Below are 24,361 nucleotides of genomic sequence, written 5' to 3'. Positions count from 1 at the left end.
CATTCTAGCTCATAAAGGTGGGTTCTCGAGAGTAGGAGCTACTTCTACAACATTCATATCTCCAAACTGATCATATAGACATGGATTGTCTTTATGAGACAACCCCTTTTTTTAAATCAAATATTTTTTAGATTGCTAAAGAGATTATAAAAGCTCTGGACATTTTCTTTAACTTGAATGACATTTTCCCCATCCAATAATTGTGATGCAATGATGCAATAATTTTCAAGACCACTTAGAATTTTAGGCTGTTGAAGTCTATCAGATCCATGGGATATGGATAAAATATGTATAGGGACTTCCAGATATTCCTTTAACATCTGATGGCTCTACCAAGAAGGCTTTGTCTTTTTACACTCCATGGAAAAAACATGCAGGCCTGACCAATCAGGGTAATAACTACAGTCAGGTCCATCAATATTGGGACATCAACACAATTCTAACATTTTTGGCTCTATACACGACCACAATGAATTTGAAATGAAACAAACAAGATGTGCTTTAACTGTGCTTTAATTGTGCTATTTGCATTTGGAATCTGTTGCTGTCAACTCTCAAGATGAAATCCAAAGAGCTGTCACTATCAGTGAAGCAAGCCATCATTAGGCTGAAAAAACACAACAACCCCATCAGAGAGATAGCAAAAACATTAGGCGTGGTCAAAACAATTGTTTGGAACATTCTTAAAAAGAAGGAACGCATCGGTGAGCTCAGCAACACCAAAAGACCCAGAAGACCACGGAAAACAACTGTGGTGGATGACCGAAGAATTCTTTCCCTGGTGAAGAGAATGGAGAAGGAAAGGAACTGCTGATGATCCTAAGCAAACATTATAGTCATGCGCTAAGCTAGCATGCATTGAAATGGCTAAAATTTGTTCTTGAAGGAACGAAATCCCCCAACCCTGACCAGACTAATTTAATGATATGTTTATAGTGGCAGCCTCTATGGTAGGCAGTACCTAACTGTTCTCAAAATATATGGATTAGGGTCCTGTAAGAAGACTTCTATTTTGGATTTTTATACCCCAAAAAATCCAAAGATTGAGGTGAAAAATACTGACAGGTAGAGGTTAAAAGTAACAGGTTTTTAGTTAAAAGTAAATACTTAACCTTTAAAGATTTCTTTTTTCCCCACTTCCCCAGCCAAGGGTACCTATGGGGAAATTAATATTCACCTGCTCCCTGCCGCTCCATTCTTGAACCCAAGCTCACTTCACTAGATTTCAGGTCCCCATCACGTGCGCTGCTGCAGCCAATGATTATCCTCAACGTTATCATGTCTCCAAGCAGAGCATGATCCAGCGGAGATGTGCCACTTGGGGACACGTCACCGCTGATATCAGTCATTGGCTGCAGTGTGCATGTGACCACATCCCTACGGAAGTTGACAGACAGGGATTGGAAGTCCAGAGAAGAGAGCCTGGAAGCCACGGAGCTAAAAGAAGGCAGCAGGGAGCAGATGAGTATGGATTTCTTCACAGGTACCCTGCTGTGGGGCAAATAAAAAAAAAAAAACTTAGGGCTTTTGCTCATGACCATATGCCCTTCGACATATACAGTCGTGGCCAAAAGTTTTGAGAATGACACAAATATTAGTTTCACAAAGTTTGCTGCTAAACTGCTTTTAGATCTTTGTTTCAGTTGTTTCTGTGATGTAGTGAAATATAATTACACACACTTCATACGTTTCAAAGGCTTTTATCAACAATTACATGACATTTATGCAAAGAGTCAGTATTTGCAGTGTTGGCCCTTCTTTTTCAGGACCTCTGCAATTCGACTGGGCATGCTCTCAATCAACTTCTGGGCCAATTCCTGACTGATAGCAACCCATTCTTTCATAATCACTTCTTGGAGTTTGTCAGAATTAGTGGGTTTTTGTTTTTCCACCCGCCTCTTGAGGATTGACCACAAGTTCTCAATGGGATTAAGATCTGGGGAGTTTCCAGGCCATGGACCCAAAATGTCAACGTTTTTGTCCCCAAGCCACTTGGTTATCACTTTTGCCTTATGGCACGGTGCTCCATCGTGCTGGAAAATGCATTGTTCTTCACCAAACTGTTGTTGGATTGTTGGAAGAAGTTGCTGTTGGAGGGTGTTTTGGTACCATTCTTTATTCATGGCTGTGTTTTGAGGCAAAATTGTGAGTGAGCCCACTCCCTTGGATGAGAAGCAACCCCACACATGAATGGTCTCAGGATGCTTTACTGTTGGCATGACACAGGACTGATGGTAGCGCTCACCTTTTCTTCTCCGGACAAGCCTTTTTCCTGATGCCCCAAACAATCGGAAAGAGGCTTCATCGGAGAATATGACTTTGCCCCAGTCCTCAGCAGTCCATTCACCATATTTTCTGCAGAAGATCAATCTGTCCCTGATGTTTTTTTGAAGAGAAGTGGCTTCTTTGCTGCCCTTCTTGACACCAGGCCATCTTCCAAAAGTCTTCGCCTCACTGTGCAGATGCGCTCACACCTGCCTGCTGCCATTCCTGAGCAAGCTCTGCACTGGGGGCACTCCGATCCCGCAGCTGAATACTCTTTAGGAGACGATCCTGGCACTTGCTGGACTTTCTTGGACGCCCTGAAGCCTGCTTAACAAGAATTGAACCCCTTTCCTTGAAGTTCTTGATGATCCTATAAATTGTTGATTGAGGTGCAATCTTAGTAGCCACAATGTCCTTGCCTGTGAAGCCATTTTTATGCAACGCAATGATGGCTGCACGCGTTTCTTTGCAGGTCACCATGGTTAACAATGGAAGAACAATGATTTCAAGCATCACCCTCCTTTTAACAGGTCAAGTCTGTCATTTTAACCCAATCAGCCTGACATAATGATCTCCAGCCTTGTGCTCGTCAACATTCTCACCTGAGGTAACAAGACGATTACTGAAATGATCTCAGCAGGTCCTTTAATGACAGCAATGAAATGCAGTGGAAAGTTTTTTTTGGGATTAAGTTAATTTTCATAGCAAAGAAGGACTATGCAATTCATCTGATCACTCTTCATAACATTATGGAGTATATGCAAATTGCTATTATAAAAACTTAAGCAGCAACTTTTCAAATTTTCAATATTTATGTAATTCTGAAAACTTTTGGCCACGACTGTACAGTCCGTGAGAAGACCATATGTCCCGGGGCAGCATTATTTGCGCGCACGGGAGCACACCGCATCATAAATTACAATGATGCTATGGACGTCGGGCCACCCGCGAGGCTATTGTCCCGCACTCATACGATCTTATGAGTGCGTGACAATAGCCCCGTGGGCGGCCCGACGTCCAAAGCATCATTGTAATCTATGATGCCGTGTGCTCCCATGCGCACGATCAATGCTGCTCTGGGACATATGGCCCGTATATCTCGAAGGGCATACGGTTGTGTGCAAGGGCCCTTACTTATAGTATTCATTGCATATTATGTTATTTCCCCAACACAGCTCTCTCCAAGTTAAAACATATTACTATAAATTAGTAAGTGACATTACTAATGTCTCATGGAGAACATGACTATAAGGCTTATGCACACGACTGTTGTTGTGTTCCGTGTCTGTTGTTCCGTTTTCCGTGATTTTCTGCGGACCCATTGACTTTCAATGGGTCAGTTGAAAACTCTGATAATGCACCGTTTGTCATCCGCGTCCGTGATCCGTGTTTCCAGTCCGTCAAAAAAATATGACCTGTCCTATTTTTTTCACGGACAACGGTTCACGGACTCATTCAAGTCAATGGGTCCGTGAAAAAACATGGAGGCACAAGATTGTCATCCGCGTCCGTGTCCGTTTTTTTTCCTATCATTTGCAAGGCAAACTTGACTTAGATTTCTTTTCACTTTCCTTCATGTCTGGTGATCCTCCAAAAATCAAGGAAGACACACGGAAACAAAAACGGATCACGGAACAACGGAACCCCGTTTTGCGGACCGTGAAAAAATACTGTAGTGTGCATGAGGCCTAAGTTGGTAAGGCTATGTACACGTTGCATTTGTGCATTCAGTCTAAGGCATCATGCACATAATCGTATGTATTTTGCATTCCGCAAAATGCGGATCCACAACATACAGATGGCATCCATGTTTATATCTGTATTTGCAGACCCATTGACTTTAATGGTTCCATGGTCCACATTTTGCTGACAAGTATGGCCTTACGCACCCAACAGTGTCCTTATTTTGCTCAGCACACCACGGATCCGCCAAACATATTTTTCTCACTCCCATCACTAGAAATGACTATTCTTATCCCCAATATGGACAATAATAGGACATGTTCTATAATTTGCAGAAAGGACACATGGTTGCGGACAGTTTGTGGATGACATCCTTGTGCTGTGTATTTGTTTGCCAGACACCATAGAAATGAATGGGTCTGGGTGCAATCTGCAAAAAATGCAGATCGGACACGGATGCTAAATACAGTCGTGTCCTATAGGACATTTTCTATCCTTTTGCAGAATGGACATACGGATGTGGAAAGCACACGGATAATATGCTTTCTGCATCTGTATGTCCGTTCCACAAAACATAGAACATTCTCTGAAAAATGTGGACTGTGGACCTATTGAAGTGAATGGGTCACCAAAAAGTAAGATGCAACACGGATGTCACAAGGACGTAATCTGTATTTTGGGGATCTGTGTGTTGCGGACCACAAAATACGTACGATCGAGTGCATGAGGCCTAACATATGCATTAATGTTTCCATAGGCTCCTTATTCACCTGACAGAAGCCAAAAGGGTCAGGCTGGCATGTATCTACATACCCTATTCACGTGTATAGGAAACAGCAGATTAATATGCTTTCCTATATAGAAGGCCACTGAAAAAAAAATATAAATACTGTGTGGTTTACTTTTTCCAGATGTCCCATTGGGGAAAAAATTGTTACAGCGAGTACTTTGTAATAATCACTCAAGACATTATAATAACTACCCTCAAGCTTTATGTCAGGAATATTCGTTAGTTTTATGACCCTTTAAATCATCTATCACACAAAGTTTATAGATTGTTAAAATGATGGTTACTCACATGATGCTCTAGATGGGCCAGGAAGTGGCGGGACACATGAAATAACACCCGTGGTACCGAGAATAGTAATTATTGATGTCTGAAGTTGGCTCAGAATGACAATGAACTGAAAAAAAAAAAGCTAATGAGAATACATCAACAGCAGAGTTGGCCGATTTGATTTTGTATATTATGGAAATTTTTCTTGCCATCTTACGGGAACAGGCAGCTATATTAAAAGAACTCGTTAGGTCCCTGGCAGGTTTCCTTTTCCTTAAAAACGTGTTTTTTTTTTCTAACAAACAAACATGTATAATCCGTGATTTTGAAAAGTGTGTTTGGCTCCATGACAAAAATCATCATGAAGAAATATTTCTGGAAAAAGTATTGTCATCCTTGCAAGCATTATTTAAAGGAAGTTGTGACTACAGTTACTCTATGTTCAGACACACAAGGCTATGTTCGAAGAATTTAAATCCAATGTTTTTTCGCATCGGCAGAAATCCAAGGCTGACCTTCATGCTGCAGCCAAAGATTTGCAGTTTGTCATATTGCAGATCCGCATCCAGATTAGCCCTACTCAATTCATTTTTTTTTTCAGTTTAATTCAACGTTATTGTCATTATATCAATATGAAACTGTACAGGATAATGAAACACTTCTCCAGGGTAGTAATACATGAAGAGAAAAAATAAAAAAGCACTAGCAGCTTAAAGGGGTCGTCCGGGTTCAGAGCTGAACCTGGACATACCCTTATTTTCACCCAGGCAGCATCCCTGATGTTGGCATCGGAGCATCTCATGCTCTGATGCGCTCCCTTGCCCTGCGCTAGATCGCACAGGACACAGGCTCTTTTGTTTACAATAACACACTGCCAGGCGGAAGCTTCTTCCCGGCAGTGTGTTCGGTGACGTCACCAGCTCTGATGGGCGTGCTTTAGCTAAAGCCAACCCATCAGTGCCGGTGACGTCACCAGGCTTCCTGTCAGCCCCACTGAGAGCCCGGTACGTCACCGGAACTCTTGAAAATGCCTTTGCCCTGCGCGATTTAGCGCAGGGCAAAGGAGAGAATCGGGGCATAAACTGCTCCGATGCTCAAGTCAGGGGGGCTGCCTGGGTGAAAATGGAGGTACGTCCGGGTTCAGCTCTGAACCCGGACAACCCCTTTAAGTTCAATTCAAGTACAAGGTTACAACATAAAAATAGTATCTAATAATAAAACAATATGAAAATATACCATACACAGTTTCAATAAAAATGTGGCGTGCATGCAGACCCGTGAGCTGATAAAGCTCATGCTCCAGTTGGTACTGCTGATGTGATTGTTTTAACAGCTCGTGGGGAAAAAAATAACTATTCCTGAATCTGGTAAAGGCTGAAACAAAAAGTGTACAATCTGGCAAAATATTGCAAGTGTCTAGTATGAATGGTAGGGCCGCTGCAATCATGTACTGGGCAGTTTTCACTCCTCTTTGCAGGGCTTTATGTTCAGCAGCAGTAGCACTGACGCACCGAACAGTGATGGATCTGGTCAAAATACTCTCCACTGTGCACCTCTAGAAGTAGTGCAGAACCCGCTTTAGCAGGTTGACTCTCTTCAACCTTTGGAGGAGGTGAAGATATTGTAGGGCCTTTTTGATAATGTGTAATCAGGGACATAGCTAAAGGCCCTGGTGCAAGAGTTCAGCTTTGGCACCCCTTACCTCAGGGCTTTGTGACCAGGGGCTGGGAAGCACATAGCCTTGGTGCTGCCTGAGGCAAAAATAGAAACGCCCCGGCCCCCCCATGCCAAATTCTTGACCTAACCCTTTCCCTCCAGCCAGAGGTTTAACTTGACCAGCATGCACTTTCTATAATACTGGTGTCTTCGTATGTGGCACAAGGCTCCTGGGCCCGGTAGCGACTGCTACCTATGCACTCCCTATAGCTACGCCCCTGTGTGTAATGTATTAAGTGACCAAGTAAATCTTCAGCTATATGGACACCAAGGAACTTAAAACAGCTTACCTGTCACGCTTAGGTGTGGGAGGGAACCCACACCAAACGCAGGAGGGAAAGGGGTGAGGGGACAAGGCCTGGTAACTATGGAAAGGAGCAGGTCACCTCCTAGAGAAACCCTAATCAAAGTCCTGACTGACTGCAAGTATGAATTGACCCCAGAGGTAGGTGCGTTCATACATGGGAACCTAAAGTCCTGACTCACCCTGTAGTTCCCTGTTACTGTCAGGACAATAGACAACATGTTCCTCCAAACGGTAGGACAAACAGAAGTCTCCCTCAGGCCTAAACACAAATGGCAGGGAAAAGAACAACACAAGAGACACTTAACTTCAAATGGCTATGGAAGCTATAAACCGTACAGCATGGTGGGAGAAGCCACAATAAATAGGGAAGGTTAAATGACCACATAAGCAACACCTAATGCAAGGGGTGTGGCCATTACCAGAAACAACACAGACACAAATTGATCCACAAGGAACCTGTCAGATCAAACCACGTGTTTCCAGTCTCACTGATCTCCTGGCACCTGGCAAGGGAACGTCTGTGACATTACCATTGTCCCATCAATACTTAAAGGAAAGGTGTCACCAAAATGTTATCTACCAGTTCAGATGCCCAAAAAAAAAAGTAGCCTTAGTTAGTAGCATTTTATAATATTTATAGCATTTGAAGCATTATAGGGTAAAATAATAATATTATAACTATCTGCTATTACCACTAGGGGGAGTTTAGGTGCTTACTGTATACTATTTTATTACTGAGTTCAATGTATAGTTTGTAGCAAGTAAGCTATTAGGCCCTCTCTAGTGGTAGCTGCAGATAGCCAAAATGTTTATTATTTAGCTCTTTGTCTATGCTGAGGGTTTGGAGCTGTGTATAAGAAAATCTGAGCTACAATATCTATAAAGAAATGGAACAAAATTAATCAGCACAGAATTTTGGACCTCTTCAGATTTTAGGGCCCGATCACATGACAGATATTGACACTGGTTTCTGCCACAGGTTGTTCATTTTGCATGCCATGGACCAGCACGCAGCTTAGCTCCACTGAATTGTGCTGAATTGCAAGTGGACACCCTCCATGGCTTGAACCAGAAGGGCATCTATACACTATGCCAAGAAGGGTGTCCACTCCAAACTTCCGACAGAAAATTCCCCCCTGTGAATAGGACCTTTGAGAATTCAAAGGTTGAGATGTTCACAACATTGGACTTTACCCTATATTTCTGTCAGTCATAGTTTTGCCAGCATACTTGTGCTTAGAACTCAGTATCTCACCTCGTAACAGGCAAATTTAGAAGTAATGTTTTTATCCGCTAAGGAAGGTCTAACCAGGTTAAACAAGATTCCCACAGCCCAGAGGGCAATAATAGTGATCACACCAACGAACACGTTAATGTAGATTGTAGCATGAGTCTGCGCGCGACTGCAAAAGAAAATAACATAAAGTAGGTATTATAAGAGGTCATGTCTTATTACATTATTGCATGCTGATATAATTGACTAAGGCTGGGTTCACATCACATTTTTCCCATCCTTTTAACATACACTGTATCCAAAAAACGTATACTTTAAACGGATGCCTCAGACCGATGCCATACATTGGCCTCCGTTCCATTGTAAAAAATAAAAAAACATATACCGTTTTCTTTACTGGACTGTGCAGGATACAAGAGCACGGTGTGCTGCGTTTTTGTATCCTTTTTTTGTAACTTATACGTCAAACGGAGGCATAAAATGTGATGTGAACCCACCCTAAACTAGATATTATTTGGCAGGAGCTATATTTATTCATAATACTACTACTACTAATACTTCTAAGGCCTCATGCACACGGAGGTCGCTTTGGTCCGCAACCGAGCCGCAGCTCGGGTGCGGACCTATTCACTTCAATGGGGCCGCCAAAAGATGCAGACAGCTGTTGTCCGTGCCGTTTTGCAAATTGCGGATCGCACACGGACGCCATCAGTGTTTGGCGAATCTGCAGTTTGCGGACCACAAAACACACAACGGTTGTGTGCATGAGGCCTAATACTGTGTAATTCTGCTGACCACAAAGTCATCAAAGTTTTTCCTATAATAGAAATGACTTAGAAACGTAGTGGATAGTGTCTGACTGTCATTAACATGCCGCATTGGAAAAAAGAAAATCCAGCATAACGATGACATTCTTGACAAGCAGTTCAGAGAACAGTAAGATTTTGATCAGGTGGAATGAATTGTACGAAGTTTTGGACTGAGGTGCCTAGGGCCCATCTCTAAAATTCACTGTATGCCTACATGCAAATATTACCTGACCCCATCATTCTCAAATCTTTAAAACTGTGCCAACACACACTTTCCATGACATTATACACTTCTCTCTTCCATGGTTACGACCACCCTTCAATCCAGCATCGGCGGTCGTGCTTGCACACTGTAGGAAAAGCACTGGCCTATGTGCACTGACTAGAGATGAGCGAATTGACTTCGGATGAAACATTTCAATACTGTATGGAGCGAGCTCTCCATACAATATTAGACTGTATTGGCCCCTCGATGAGCCAAAGTTATTACCACTTGGAACCGAACCAGAGTTCGGGAAATGTTTTTTTACAGTATAAATCAATTTATAAAGTTATTACGCGAAGTAATAACTTCGGCTCATCAGAGCCAATACATTCTAATACTGCACGGAGCGCTCCCTCCGTACAGTATTGAAATGAAGTTTTATGCGAATCGACTTCGGATGTTTCATCCGAAGTCGATTTGCTTATCCCAAGTCCTGATCACCAGAGAGGCCAGTGTTTTTTTCTATAGTGTGCAAGCACGGCCACAGATGCCGGAGGTGGTCATAACCATGGAAACGAGAAGTGTATAATGGGAAAAAAAATATTACTCTAGCCAGCAAAGGAAGCAATATAGATAATAACTATACATTAGTAAGTGCATTATATTAACTTTGCATAATAAATGCCACTTGCTGAAGTGAGACAACCCCTTTAACTCTGCTGTGGATCAGAGTACTTATTAATAAGCCTAGTGTGTCAGCAGTCTCATAGAAGTATGTCAATGTACTATATCCAGAATTTGCACAGTAACAGAACAATACTTACATTGCCAATGGTGTATATTCCATTGGTCCAAAGCACAACTGCCAGAAACATAAGTATTGGCCTCAGCAAAGCAAACTGGAAGGTCCCCAACTTCAGCATAAATAAAGTGCAGCTGCAAAAATGGCGTATTAAAAGAGAATATTATTTATACTTATTACATATTACACATATTTTATATTATAATTTTATAGCTTAGTTTAAAGGGATAATCAAATTAAAATCTCAGCCATATACATTTTTATTATAATTCTGCAATAATAATAATTACATTTAAGCATTAATAATACTATTAACTACAATAACAGCATTATATATCTTATGTCAACAGGATTTTTTTGATTACATAGAACAGCAACAAAGGCTGCAGTAAAACCGCTTGAGTTGCAGAAATACCGCTATACGTTTTTTGGCTGCATGGCATACACAAAACAGATGCAACACCTTATTTCAATGTGCTTAACCTCCAAAAGCTGTGGGGCCTAAAACCTTTTACAGTGTTTTTTTTGATGCAGTGCACATGCGACAGTTGTACAGTCATATTGCCAATTTATTCATGTGGAGATTCAACTTCACTGCTCCTTCTTTGCTAACCTGGATCCTGCTTTTACCGCATCCAGCAATTGCAGCTAAGTAAGAGTTAATTTTCCTTCAGCTCTCTGATCTGTGCAGAAGTTACTAATTATGTAATCCAGATCTTGCTATATTACCCAGCTTTCCCAGAATTCCCTTGGCAGTTATTGAGCTTTCAACCTGGTTTCTCTGTTGTGCCCGTTTAGGCCTCATGTACACAGGCCGTAGTTTTGTGCTGCATCCGATTTGCATTTTCTGCATCCTTTCATTTCAACAGGGCCATAAAAAATACGGACAGCATACGGTGTGCTGTCCACATCCATATGTCCGTTCCATCATAGAACACGTCCCATACTTGTCTGTTTTGTGGACAAGAATATGGCTGTTCTCTAAACCGGGGGGGGGGGGGGGAGACGGCATGCTCACAGTCTGGATCCATGTTTTGCAGATCTGCGATTCGAGTACCATAAAACCGGCTGTGTGCATAAGGCCTTACTCAGTAGATATCCTGTGATACTGAACTTGGCTTTGCTTCTGACCACTTCTGGATTTACTCTTGACTGACTGATGACTACTAATCTGACTTTTAGACTCTATTTTGCCTTCTTGTATTTGTTGTCTTGTATGCTTGGGAAGCCCCCCTGACAGATTAGATGGTGGTCTGACATTCTTCTCAATTGTATGGCAACCTAGCTATGTGTCAACAGCAAGTTTTAGGTCTCCAGCAGAGGGAAGAGTGGCCTTCTAATAAAACTTAGATTGCTTGCTATGAATGAACCACTGGCCACCAGAAAAATTGTTGCATAGAAACCATATGAAAAGCAAAATGTTTAATTGGTTCTTCCCCTTTAACTTCATGGAGTTATTTAGTGATGTCTATGCCTGGCCACATTTCTGCAGTAGGAGTTAACTGTACATGCGTCCGTACTAACCTTTAGGTGGGCTAGGAGGGGCAAGGATAGTAGAAAATACTTAGGGCGTCATTTATTAGTACCGGCGTTTTAGACGTTGGTCTTCATAATCCCTGCGCTGGCAGTGGATCGGACAAAGTTATGTACCATAGATGCTCTGGCCTCTACATAACTTTGACGGATCCACCACCAGTCTTAATCTACGCCAGCTTCTGTGCTGGCGTAGATTTAGAACATTTTCTACTCCTAAAACTCTCCTATATCTTTGTATATCTGTATATATCTTTTACCATAGCTTAGTAAACTCTTTAGGCATATAAGTTGTGTTAAAGGAGTTGTCCCACAAAAAATATTCGCCATTTTTGAAACCAGCACTTGGATCTGGATACTTTTGTAATTGCATGTAATTAAAAATGTAGCATAGCCACTGAGTTATTCAATAAAATGTATCTGTATATCGCCACCTGCTGTTTTTTTTCTTATTTCTTTGACCTGCTCACTGAGATGGCCACATGTGCTCAGTTTCATCCTTCAACTGCCTTCTGAGCTGTAATAGGGAAAGCATGGACACGCTCCCTCAGCTGCAGCAGAAAAGATACTCCCCTTGAATTGCCAGCTTCAAAAAAATCTAGCAGAGCAATGAATAGGGAGATCTCTGGATCCATATGAGGTACAGGGCTGGTTCCAGCTTTGTTAGAAAGAGATTGTCATGTACTATATTATGTCTGATTTCCATTTTTTACATTAATCATTAGAGATAGCCTTGCGATTTGCCTGGCGGTCGTTTCGCGGCAAACTTTGCTCGTTCGCGATTTGCCGAACATGCGAAAATATATCGATGTTCGCATGCGTCATATTCTTTTGTATTGCACTGAACTTTGACCCATGACACATCCATCAGGTGGGACAGGACAGTCAATTGAGACGTTTCAGTACATGGACACACCCCCACCCTATAACAGAACCTGATCTGGCAGCCATTTTACATTCTGTGTTTTGCCAGTGTAGGGAGAGGTTGCTTTGTGGAGCAGAGAAAGACTGTTAGGAACACCAAACACTAGCTAATAGGTCCACAAAAGTCCTTTTAAGGACTGGTATAGGTGTGTTATCGATAGTTGTGATATACCGAGGGGTGTGATATACATATAATATACTTTCTAACATAGGCTTCCACCAAATATTGATTGAGGCCTGCGATGCACCGTATTCCACAAAATACTGATTGAGGGGTGCGATATACCTGCTTCCACAAAATACTGATTGAGGGGTTTGATATACCTGCTTCCACAAAATACTGATTGAGGGGTGCGATATACCTGCTTCCACCAAATATTGATTCAAGTGTTCTATATACCTGTATCCAAAAAATACTGATTTGAGGGGTGCAATATACCTGCTTCTACAAAATACTGATTAAGGGGTTCTATATACCTGCTTCCACAAAATGCTGATTTGGGGGTGCGAAATACTGGCTTCCACCAAATACTGATTGAGGCCTGCGATATACCTGCTTCCACAAATACTGCTCTTCTCTAGGGACTTTGGCACTGGGTCATTTTGAAAATGACAAGCAGAGGAAGAGGTAGGCCGTTCCGCAGGGGTGGTAGGGGCCGGGAAGGTGCACCAGGCCGGAGCCTAAGTGGGAAGTTGGAGAAGGTGTGTGCGATTATGTCAAAGAATGCACCAGAGTTGGTTAAGTGGCTAACTCAGCCTTTCGCTTCTGCACCCACCTCATCCTCTGTATCTGCACCCTTCTCACTCTCTGTTGTGTGCACCCCCAAAGATACCACCATCACCACCACCATAGCCCCTCCACTCGAGTAAGAGGAATTATTTTCCAATCCATTCCCAGACCTTACCGATGCGCAGCCATTCCTGGTATTGGATGAGGAAGAGGAGGTAGCAACGGCTGCCACCTAGCAGTCTGATTAAAGTACCCAGATCAGCCCAAGGAGGCTGCTCCTTGATCTCTAATGCCAGTGGTGGTGAAGTTGACGATGATGACGTGTCGATGGACGTCACCTGGGTGCCCACAAGAGAGGAAGGGAGTTTAGAGGGAGAGATGGAGCAGCAGATAGGGAGGAGAAGGAGGAGAAGCAGGCAGAACTCGCAGTGCACAGGAGGCAAAAAGCAGACTGCAAATGTATCTGAGGCAAGCCATCCACCATGCACGGTCACATCTTGCGCTCCCAGGATGCCGGCACATGGCTCCATAGTGTGGGCTTTATAATGTGTCAACTGCTGACATCTGCAGCCTGTGCTGTCAATGCATAAGTCGTGGTAAGCCCAACACTCACCTAGGGATGACCGCCTTAAGAAGGCATCCTGGCCTCCCATCACTGAGCCCAGTGGGAGCAAAGCCGTCAGAACCCACAAAGCCACACTCCCGGCGCTTCACGTCCTGCCTCTTCTCCTTCTACTCTCTCCTCCCATTTGTCCTCCAATCCACCTTCCACCGTGCCGTCGTCATGTTCATCTGGCAGAAGGCAGACTTCCGTGGCCCAAATGTTCGAATGTAAAAAGTTGATGACGCCAGATAACCCTCTTGCCCAATGGCTGACCGCTGGCTTGTCAGAACTGCTAGCCTGCCAACTACTGCCATATAAACTGGTGGACTCGGAGGCCTTTAGAAAATTTGTGGCCATTGGCACACCGCAAAGGAAGTTCCCTGGAAGGAAATATTTCTCCCAGAAGGGCATCCCAGAGCTATATGGCCACGTTCAGCGGCAATTTAATATATCTCTGGAACACAGTGTCAGTGCCATGATACATCTGACCACAGAGACGTGGTCTAGCAAACATGGGCAGGGAAGATACATAACTTTTACTGCCCACTGGGTGAACCTTCTGACAGCCGTCAAGCATGTAACCCGTGGACCCCGTGTGGATTTGGTGTTACCGCCACGGGTTGCATGCAGGCCTGCCTCTTCTTCTCCTCTTCCTACTCCATCCTCCGTCTCCTCCTCAGCTGACTCCTCCTCTTCCGCTGCACCCCCCAAACTCCCCAGAACCTATTCAACGTGCCAGGTGAGACGTTGCCATGCTGTGCTGTGGCTGTTGTACCTGGAAGCCAAGAGCCACACCGGTCTCTCACTGCTTTTAGCTCTGCGGTCACAGGCCAATCAGTGGCTAACCCCGCTCAAGTTGACAGTTGGTAAAATGGTGTGTGACAACGGTGCCAGTCTGCTGAGACCGCTGAAACAGGGCAAAATGACACATGTGCCGTGCATGGTATACGTCCTGAACTTAGTCGTGCAGCGATTCGTTGCCAAATACCCCAGGGTCTAGGACGTCTTGCGGCAGGCCAAGAAAATCTCTGTCCATTTTTGAAGATCTTACACTGCCATGGCTCGCCTTGCTGACGTTCAGCAGAGACACCACCTGCCCATCAGACGTCTGATTTGTGACAGCCCAATGCGCTGGAACTCCACCTTGTATATGCTTGATAGGCTGCTCCAGCAGCAACGTGCCGTTAACGGACTACCTGTACGAACTCTGCAGCAGGACAGGTTCTGGGGAGCTTGGTTTCTTTTTAACGCGCCAGTGGCTGCTTATGCGCAACACATGCAGATGAGATCACCAAACTGGTCAGTCACAGCCAGGGTAACATCAGTGACATTGTACCTTACAACTTCTTTCTGGAGCATGCATTGTGACGTGTCATTGATCAAGCCGATGAGGAGCAGGAGCTGGAAGATGAGGAGGTTGCAATGCTGAATGAATTCCCATGGGGGGCTACTCCATCTGAGACAGCAGGAGTCTGAAGAGGAGTCAGAGGAAGATGGTGGCTGGAGGGAGTTGGAAGAGCAAGAAGAGCAGGCTTTGAGAGGGACTTTAAATTTTTCAGGGATCCCTGGTGTTGTCCGTGGCTGGGGGGAGACCAAGGATGAAATTTTCCTGGGCGATGAGCAGAAGCCAGGGAGCTCCACCGCTTCCAATTTAGTGCAAATGGGGGCCTTCAAGCACCAGTGTTTGAAGATGGACCCCCGTATAAAAAGCATAAAGGGTAAGGACCAGTACTGGATGGCAACGTACTTAGACCCCCCAGTACAAACACAAAATGGCAGGACATGTTACCAGTCTGGCTACATCGTGTTAACGGCCGATGTGGACGCTCTGAGCGAGGAACCCCTGGACTACTGGGTTTGCAGGCTTGACCTGTGGCCAGAGCTGGCACAATTTGCCATGGAACTCTTGGTTTGCCCCTCGTCGAGTGTCCTATCCGAAAGGACGTTTAGCGCATCAGGGGGGATTGTGACCAATAGGCGCACTCGCCTAGCTCACGACAGTGTGGACTACCTCACATTTCTAAAAATCTATGAGACATGGATCTCGGAGGAATTCAACACCTGTGACGACCACATGTAATTTAATTTCCTCATGCCAGCCCACACATATCCACCACCACTCAGAACAAAGAATGGCTCCACTGGCTTACAGTAATAGTTATCCAGTGACCGTCTAATATACCTCCAGCCACAAAATCACTTGTTCTTTTCTGTCAGGTGAATGCCAAATTTTTGGGGCACCTACACCAAACATCGGCCTACACCAAACATCGAGAATAAACTCAGATTAAACGGGTATATCATCAAAAATAAATCCTTTATTGAATAAATAACATATATAATCAAGAACGTGAAACAACAGATAAAAAATGGCTACATCTGAGGAGGCATATCAGCACAGGTGAAACATGAAGGGGAGGAATGGAGTACAAGAACGGAGGCAGAAAAAGAGAGTACAATGCCTGCCTAAATTCTGCGTGTACTTCTGTAACCACGATTACTTAGTGTATGGGGAAAAAAAATAAAAAATACTAAGGCGCAAGTGCAAATGATGAAACACCACATCAATAAATGGTTACAGACTACACCGCAACATATGGATGTGTGATAGTTCCAATAGATATATGGGAACATACAACAGCCAAAAAGTAGTTAAAGTGCAAATGCATAAAAAGTATCACAGAAGGAAATTAATATGTAGTGACAGCTTAGAACTCCATATACATAAAGATATGGCTGAGGTACATATCTACATGCGTTTTTATATTCCTTAAAAAAAAAAAATGTAAGCTGCCATCCTTTTGCGTCCTATGGTATTTTATGGATACTTTGTTTCTAGATATGTAATGCTATGGTGGATCTTTGGGGATGTGTTTACTAGCTCTGGTACTTAGCTATACCCACTTGGGTTATCCATAGGTGGATGTTGCTGTTTTACCTCAGCCATATCTTTATGTATATGGAGTTCTAAGCTGTCACTACATATTAATTTTCTTCTGTGATATTTGACCATTGATGTGGTGACTTTTTATGCATTTGCACTTTAGCTTCTTTTTGGCTGTTGTATGTTCCCATATATCTATTGGAACTATCACACATCCATATGTTGCGGTGTGGTCTGTAACCATTTATTGATGTGGTGTTTCATCATTTGCACTTGCACCTTAGTATTTATTTATTTTTTGCCTCCATACACTAAGTAATCGTGGCTACAGAAGTCCACCAGAATTTAGGCAGGCATTGTACTCTCCTTTTCTGCCTCTGTTCTTGTACTCCATTCCTCCTCTTCATGTTTCACCTGTGCTGATATGCCTCCTCAGATGTAGCCATTTTTTATCTGTTGTTTCACGTTCTCGTCTATATAGTTATTTATTCAATAAAGGATTTATTTTTGATGATATGCCCGTTTAATCTCAGTTTATTCTCGATGTTTGGTGTATCTATGTACACTGAGTAGGTTTTTACTTACTCTTTCCGGGTCTATTTAACATAGTACATCCAATTACCATTTATGTGTATGTCTATGTTTTGTGTAACCTACTTGTAATAATCTCCGCTGGCCTACAGTAAAATTGTTATCCACTGACCATCCTATATACCTCCAGCCACATAATCACTTGTTCTTTTCTGTCAGGTAAATGCCTAATTTTTGGGGCCTGTACTCCACTGGCCTACAGTAAAATTGTTAATTAGTGACCGCCTAATATACCTCCAGCCACATAATCATTTGTTCTTTTCTGTCAGGTGAATGCAGAATTTTTTGGGCCTGTACTTCCGTGGCCTAAAATAAAAATTTTCTAGGCTCCAGCAGGGCACATTTTTGAGAATTTCCCTTTACGACGCATAAAAATGGTCCCTGATTAAAATACATATTTTTTGTGGGAATTTTTGCCCTTGATCCCCCTCTGGTATGTCACTGTCCATGTTGTGGGACGATTTGTGCACTTCTAGTAAGTATTTGGTGGCTGCAAATATGACCTGAAGGTTTTTCAGGTTCGCCTGCCATTAAAGGGAATGTTCGTCCATCACTATTAATCATGGGATAACCCCTTTAAGTATTTTTCTTCCCGAACTTTCCATCTCACGATAATACATCATATATACCATAGCACAGTTTGATAATATCATAATTTGCGTGTAGACTAACCTGTGAATGTTTTTCCTTGGAAAGCACACACAGCAGCAGCACAATGGACCTGTGTGGAGCTGAAGCTTTGTATCTGAGTATTTCTTCAGGAATTCTTTATTACCACCACTTTCACTTATCAGCATTATCTGAAATTTGTGTATAAGTACAGCCAGAAACCTAACAGAGAAGAGATAATGCTGAATATTGTGCCCAGTTATATCATGACATGAGTGAAAATGGAACCTGAAATAATGATTTGACCTCTGTTGGTGCCCATAGAGTCACATGATCAATGGCAGCCAATATATTTTGCTGGCCTCAGTGACGTTTCAAACTCATTTTTCAATATTAGAGAGCTTTATGTTTTCTTCCTTTATAAAAAACTGTCTCAGAGAAAAACTATATTTGTTGCCCATAGCATCCAATCAGAGCTCAGCTTTCTTTTCTTAAACTGCTCTGGTAAAATGAAAGCTGCATTGTGATTGGTTGCTCTCAGCAACAACGAAAGTTTTTTTTTCCATTTTTGATAAATTTGCCCCTTAATATTGTATATTAGATTCAGTTGCAACAAACAGACACTAAAATTGAAGTATATATTACATATGAGGTATTCAGTAGTTTTTTTTATAATTTTTTTGTCATTTTGCCATTTTTGGGAGGATATATTTTTATACCATTCGCCTTGCAATATAAATAATATACTAAGACCCATAACAATTTTAGTTTTCAGTTGATGTAGCTGTATGGGAGCTTTATTTTTGCAGGATAATTGTATTTTTTTTCGGGGCCATTTTGAGAATACATATGACTAGATTTGAGCGAATCGAAGCTGACAAAGTATAATTCGATCCGAATTTCAGGAATTATTATTCGATTCACACTAAATCCGATTTTCCTCACGCTTCGTGGTAATGAATTGCATTTTTTCCTAAAATGGCTGCTGCACATGTTAGGACATGGAGCAAGGAACTTTGGGAACGAGGGATCTCCCACAATGCCATGCATGCAGCCAATCAGCAGCCAGCCCCTATAAATAGCCTCAGCCATCTTGGATTTGTGCGGCCGTGAACGGCAAAAAGGGCTTACTTACGATATTTTTACTTACGATATGGCATACCATCAGCACTCTGTGATTGCATTGAAAAGGCAATGATGGTCTTACAGAGGGAGCCTTAGGTGTAGACATTAGAACTTAGGTGCCAATGTCTACAGCAGAGGTAACTGATCCCAGCCGTTGTAGAAGGGGACGTTGCAGAGGGAAATAGCCCCTGCTATTAATTAACAGTTCCCCTTGTGCTGACACTGGCACAATGATGCTCATTACTAGATACATGTATTTGATCTTCAGTAATAGTGGCCAGCCCCTTTAAGTATTTCCGTACACGTAAGTGACGGAGCTTCTAATACCTACACAGAGGCAGTAAAATCGGTAAACATTGTGCTCCTAGGAATCCACATTCCAACACAGCTTGTCATTGATATTATCTGTAAAAGAAGAGAACAGAGTGTTAAAACACGGATGTGTAAGGCTACCTTCATACTTGCATTTTTTGCCTGATCCTGCAGGGATCAGCAAAAACGCTTCCGGTTTAGATAATACAACCCACTGCATCCGTTGTATTATCTTTAAAATAGCAACGATGGATCAGGCATTAAAACCATTGTAAGTCAATGGGTGCCGGATCAGTTTTCTATTGTGTCCGAGAAATCTGTTTTGCTCCCATGCTGGTATGGAAACTCAACCAAACGGAACGGAATGCATTCTGGTGCACTTTTTATTCACTTCAGTTTTGTCCCCATTGACAGAGAATGGGGACAAAACAGAAGCGTTTTTCTCCCTGTGTCGGATGTCAATACCGGAAAAGTACATGCAGATGTGAAAGTAGCCAAAAACATTTTCTAGTTATTGCTAAATGTAGTGATTAATATTTCAGGTACATCACAATGACAACGTCCTCTCTCCTGGTGAGTCTGGTTTCCTAAATTATTGCTTTCCTCATGAAATAACAATGCTGGAGAATTTTTACTAGAACTCAGCACTGTGTAGTTGCTCTATTAGTCCTCATATAGAAGTAAATTGACACCTGGATGTTACTATTCCCCTTGGTAATGGAGCATGCTCCTTCACTTCTGACACTATGAGCAGTGATTGGGCAGTGTCAGAGTCCATTTAATTAATTGGTAGTCTTAAAAAATAATTGCTCAAACAAAAACAAGCACCGTGGACAATTGCGTAGAAAGTCAGGTCACATTTCAGTACGTTTCTGGAGTGGGATGGGAATATAGAGCCAACAGACAAAACTAACAATAGTGCAATGAGAATACACAAATTCCAAATAGTTACCGCTATTTCCCTGCTTGGATAAAAACTTAGGAGTGCAGTAACCAATAGGCCACAGTGCTGTTCCTAGTTCAATACAGAAAAATCATATGTTCTCATATGACAGTATATGATTATGATGGGATCAGGCTGTATTTTAAAGCCATGTCTGAACCTATATGTGAATATCTACAGTAAATACAGTGTGTGTGTATATATATATATATATATATATATATATATATAGTAGTCTCACATTCGCACTGTAGTGGATGGTGAGATATGAAGCCTGAAAGTGAAAAGTTCAAAACATTGTTACCCTTTTGCTCGTCAGTGTATATATATTTATTTCTTTTTTAACAAAAAAATGTGCATATATTTCCTCTCCTGGCTCTTTATTTCCTCCTTTGTTTGGCCTTTTAGTACAATAGACAGATTTGCTTGACTTTCTCTGTCAGACTCATTCACCTCAGCCAGAGAGGGAAGGGGGAATGAGCAGCTAAATTAGAGACCACTCATTATACATGCAATGCTCTTCTGTGGAAATCTTTATCGAGGCCTATCAAAAGAATGATAGAACAGTCATACTGTTATCCTGATTCTACTAATCTACAATTTTACTAACAGATAGAATCTTTATCTGCTGGCAGCTTTAAAATAGCAAGGAGATCCCTATATAAAAACAGCCAAATTCTAAAAAAAAAAATGGTTTTCTATGAATATATGAAAACTATATAGCGTTTTTAAAAAGTACCCATTTTGACAGAAATGTCCCTTTAAATCTGGCAAACATTATAAAATCTATATACACTGAACAAAAATATAAACGCAACACTTTTGGTTTTGCTCCCATTTTGCATGAGCTGAACTCAAAGATATGAAACATTTTCTACATACACAAAAGACCCATTACCCTCAAATATTGTTCACAAATCTGTCTGAATCTGTGTTAGTGAGCACTTCTCCTTTGCCGAGATAATCCATCCCACCTCACAGGTGTGGCATATCAGGGTGCTGATTAGACAGCATGAATATTGCACAGGTGTGCCTTAGACTGCCCACAATAAAAGACCACTCTGAAATGTGCACAGGTTTGTCTTACGGGGGGGGGGGGGGGTCAGAAAAGCAGTCAGTATCTGGTGTGGCGACCATTTGCCTCACGCAGTGCAACACATCTCCGTCACAGAATATTGGCAGGAACTGGAACAAGTTTTCGTATACGCCGATCCAGAGCATCCCAAACATGCTCAATGGGTGACATGTCCGGTGAGTATGCTGGCCATGCAACAACTGGGATGTTTTCAGCTTCCAGAAGTTGTGTACAGATACTTGCAATATGGGGCCATGCATTATCATGCTGCAACATGAGGTGATGGTCGTGGATGAATGGCATAACAATAGGCCTCAGGATCTCATCACGGTATCACTAAAATGCACCTGGATTCGTTGTCCATAACATATGCCTGCCCATACCATAACCCCACCGCCACCATGGGCCACTCAATCCACAACGTTGATGTCAGCAAACCACTCACCCACACAATGCCACACACTCTATCTGCCATCTGCCCTGAACAGTGAAAACCGGGACTCATCCGTGAACAGAACGCCTCTTCATCGTGCCAGACGCCATCGAATGTGAGCATTTGCCCACTCAAGTCGGTTACAACGACGAACTGCAGTCAGATCCAGACCCCGATGAGGACAACGAGCATGCAGATGAGCTTCCCTGAGACAGTTTCTGACTGTGAAGAAATTCTTTGGTTATGCAAACCGATTGTTGCTGCAGCTGTCCGGGTGGCTGGTCTCAGACGATCATGGAGGTGAACATGCTGGATGTGGAGGTCCTGGACTGGTGTAGTTACACCTGGTCTGCGGTTGTGAGGCCGGTTGGATGTACTGCCAAATACTCTGAAACGCCTTTGGAGACAGCTTATGGTAGAGAAATGAACATTAATTGCATGGGCAACAGCTCTGGTAGACATTCCTGCAGTCAGCATGCCAATTGCACGCTCCCTCTAATGTTTCGACATCTGTGGCATTGTGCTGTGTGATCAAACTGCACATTTCAGAGTGGACTTTTATTGTGAGCAGTCTAAGGCACACCTGTGCAATATTCATGCTGTCTAATCAGAACCTTAATATGCCACAACTGTGAGGTGAGATGGATTATTTTGGCAAAGGAGAAGTGCTCACTAACACAGATTTAGACAGATTTGTGAACAATATTTGAGAGTAATGGGTCTTTTCTGTATGTAGAAAATGTTTCATATCTTTGAGTTCAGCTCATGCAAAATGGGAGCAAAACCGAAAGTGTTGCGTTTATATTTTTGTTCAGTGTACATTATAGAATATTTTCAGTTTTACATACTGGTGCCGCAGCGTTCACCCAGATAATGATTTCCTTTTTGGGTCCGGATAGTTTCCTGTAAATGTAGTATACTTCTTCTAGGAATATCAGCACAGTGACCAGTGTCATAAATGTTAAAATAGCAAACAGCAGCATTCCAGTGACGTCCAGTTCTGGAGGAACAAATTATACAAATGATTGTCAGCACAGTATGATCCAACTTGTATCCAAGCTGCACAGTCAAGACGTTTTACTAGCTAGAATGTGATTGCTTACCTACAGCCCTGAGCTGGAGAGAGATCATTCTCTCGGTGATCATTTTATTAGGCCTCATGCACACGACCGTTGTTTTATTCCGTGTCCGTTGCGCGGACGGCTATTGCACCGTTTGCCATCCGCGTCCGTGATCCGTGGTTCCAGTCTGTCAAAAAAATATAACCTGTCCTATTATTTTCGCGGAAAACGGTTCGCGGACCGGTTCAAGTCAATGGGACCGCTAAAAAATGCGGAGGCACACAAGATTGTCATCCGCGTCAGTTTTTTTCCTATCATTTGCATGGCAAACCTGTCTTAGACTTTTTTTTACCTTCCTTTATGTCTGGTGGTCCTCCAAAAATAAAGGAAGACACACGGAAACAAAAACGGAAACGGATCACGGAACAACGTAACCCCATTTTGCAGAAACGGAACACAACAACGGTCGTGTGCATGAGGCCTTACCTTGTAAGATGTTACTGTAACATTTTGCAGACTGCATAATTATATGGGAAAACCATATGCAAGCAACAAGTCGACAATAGAAGAATGTTGGTATCCTGAAGGTATAAAGTGAGGATGAACATCATCCAACGGTATATATACCACAGAAGCAGACCATGCAGATGGCATGGGGCCTGGTGAAGATGGAAACATATTGGCCAACTATCCCTTCCTCTTAATTGGCACATAGTTCCTCCCTTTTGGCAATCATTATAACATTAGCAAATAATGGGTGGCACACTTGCCCTACTGTCCTGTTATAAGGCGTGGGGGGGGGGGGGGGAGGGGTTGTAGTTTTATGAATACGCCTAAATATTTTGCACACATTTTATTTTACAGTTGACAACAAGTTCTTCACTTAATCCCTAATGACAGCATGGCAGAAATATTGTAAGAGAGGTTGCCCTTCATTAAACAAATACTGGTGCACAGAGGGCAAGGTGGTGGTGCACCAATATCTGTCCAAGTGCATGCACCAGGGTCATCAATAGCTCAAGATGGTGAATATGGAGAAGGCTGAAGACATTGGGGGTCATTTATCAAACTGGTGTAAAGTAGAACTGGCTTAGTTGCCGATTTTACAAAGTAGCTGTCCAAAATAAAAGGTGGAATCTGATTGGTTGCTATGGGCAACTAAGCCAGTTCCACATTACACCAGTTTAATAAATTACCCCCATTGTATTTTCTTAAAGGAAATCTGTCACCAGGACATTCACTGCGAGCTCAGCTGAATGTAATGGTACCTTTCACTTAGTGCTGCTCCTGCTTCTTCTAGCAGCCCCTCCCTCTGCTTCTTGCTTGACACAGCAAAGCATGATGACTATTTAGGAACCTGGCCCTATCAGTGAAGAAGGAGATCCTGCAGAGGAAGCAGGAAGAGCAAGGGTGCACAGAGTGGCTAAGGTCTGCCCTCAGTGCACTTAAGTGCTCATTT

General features: G+C 42.6%; 1 protein-coding gene across 1 annotated transcript in view; it reads right to left on the bottom strand.

Moving 5' to 3' along the window:
- Positions 1–24,361, bottom strand: part of LOC122932634 (organic solute transporter subunit alpha-like) — a 38,477-nt gene that overhangs the window by 7,079 nt on the left and 7,037 nt on the right. Inside the window, exons 2-7 of the mRNA XM_044287158.1 lie at positions 22,690–22,841; positions 19,410–19,483; positions 18,017–18,175; positions 10,092–10,212; positions 8,284–8,421; positions 5,027–5,132 (exon numbers count right to left, since the gene is read on the bottom strand). Coding sequence (XP_044143093.1) covers positions 5,027–5,132; positions 8,284–8,421; positions 10,092–10,212; positions 18,017–18,175; positions 19,410–19,483; positions 22,690–22,841 — 750 coding nt within the window. The remainder of the gene's footprint in view (positions 1–5,026; positions 5,133–8,283; positions 8,422–10,091; positions 10,213–18,016; positions 18,176–19,409; positions 19,484–22,689; positions 22,842–24,361) is intronic.

This window comes from Bufo gargarizans, chromosome 3 (genome assembly GCF_014858855.1).
Source record: "Bufo gargarizans isolate SCDJY-AF-19 chromosome 3, ASM1485885v1, whole genome shotgun sequence".
In the NCBI taxonomy this organism is placed as follows: Eukaryota; Metazoa; Chordata; class Amphibia; order Anura; family Bufonidae; genus Bufo; species Bufo gargarizans.
This window is presented reverse-complemented; position numbering and strand designations above follow the sequence as displayed.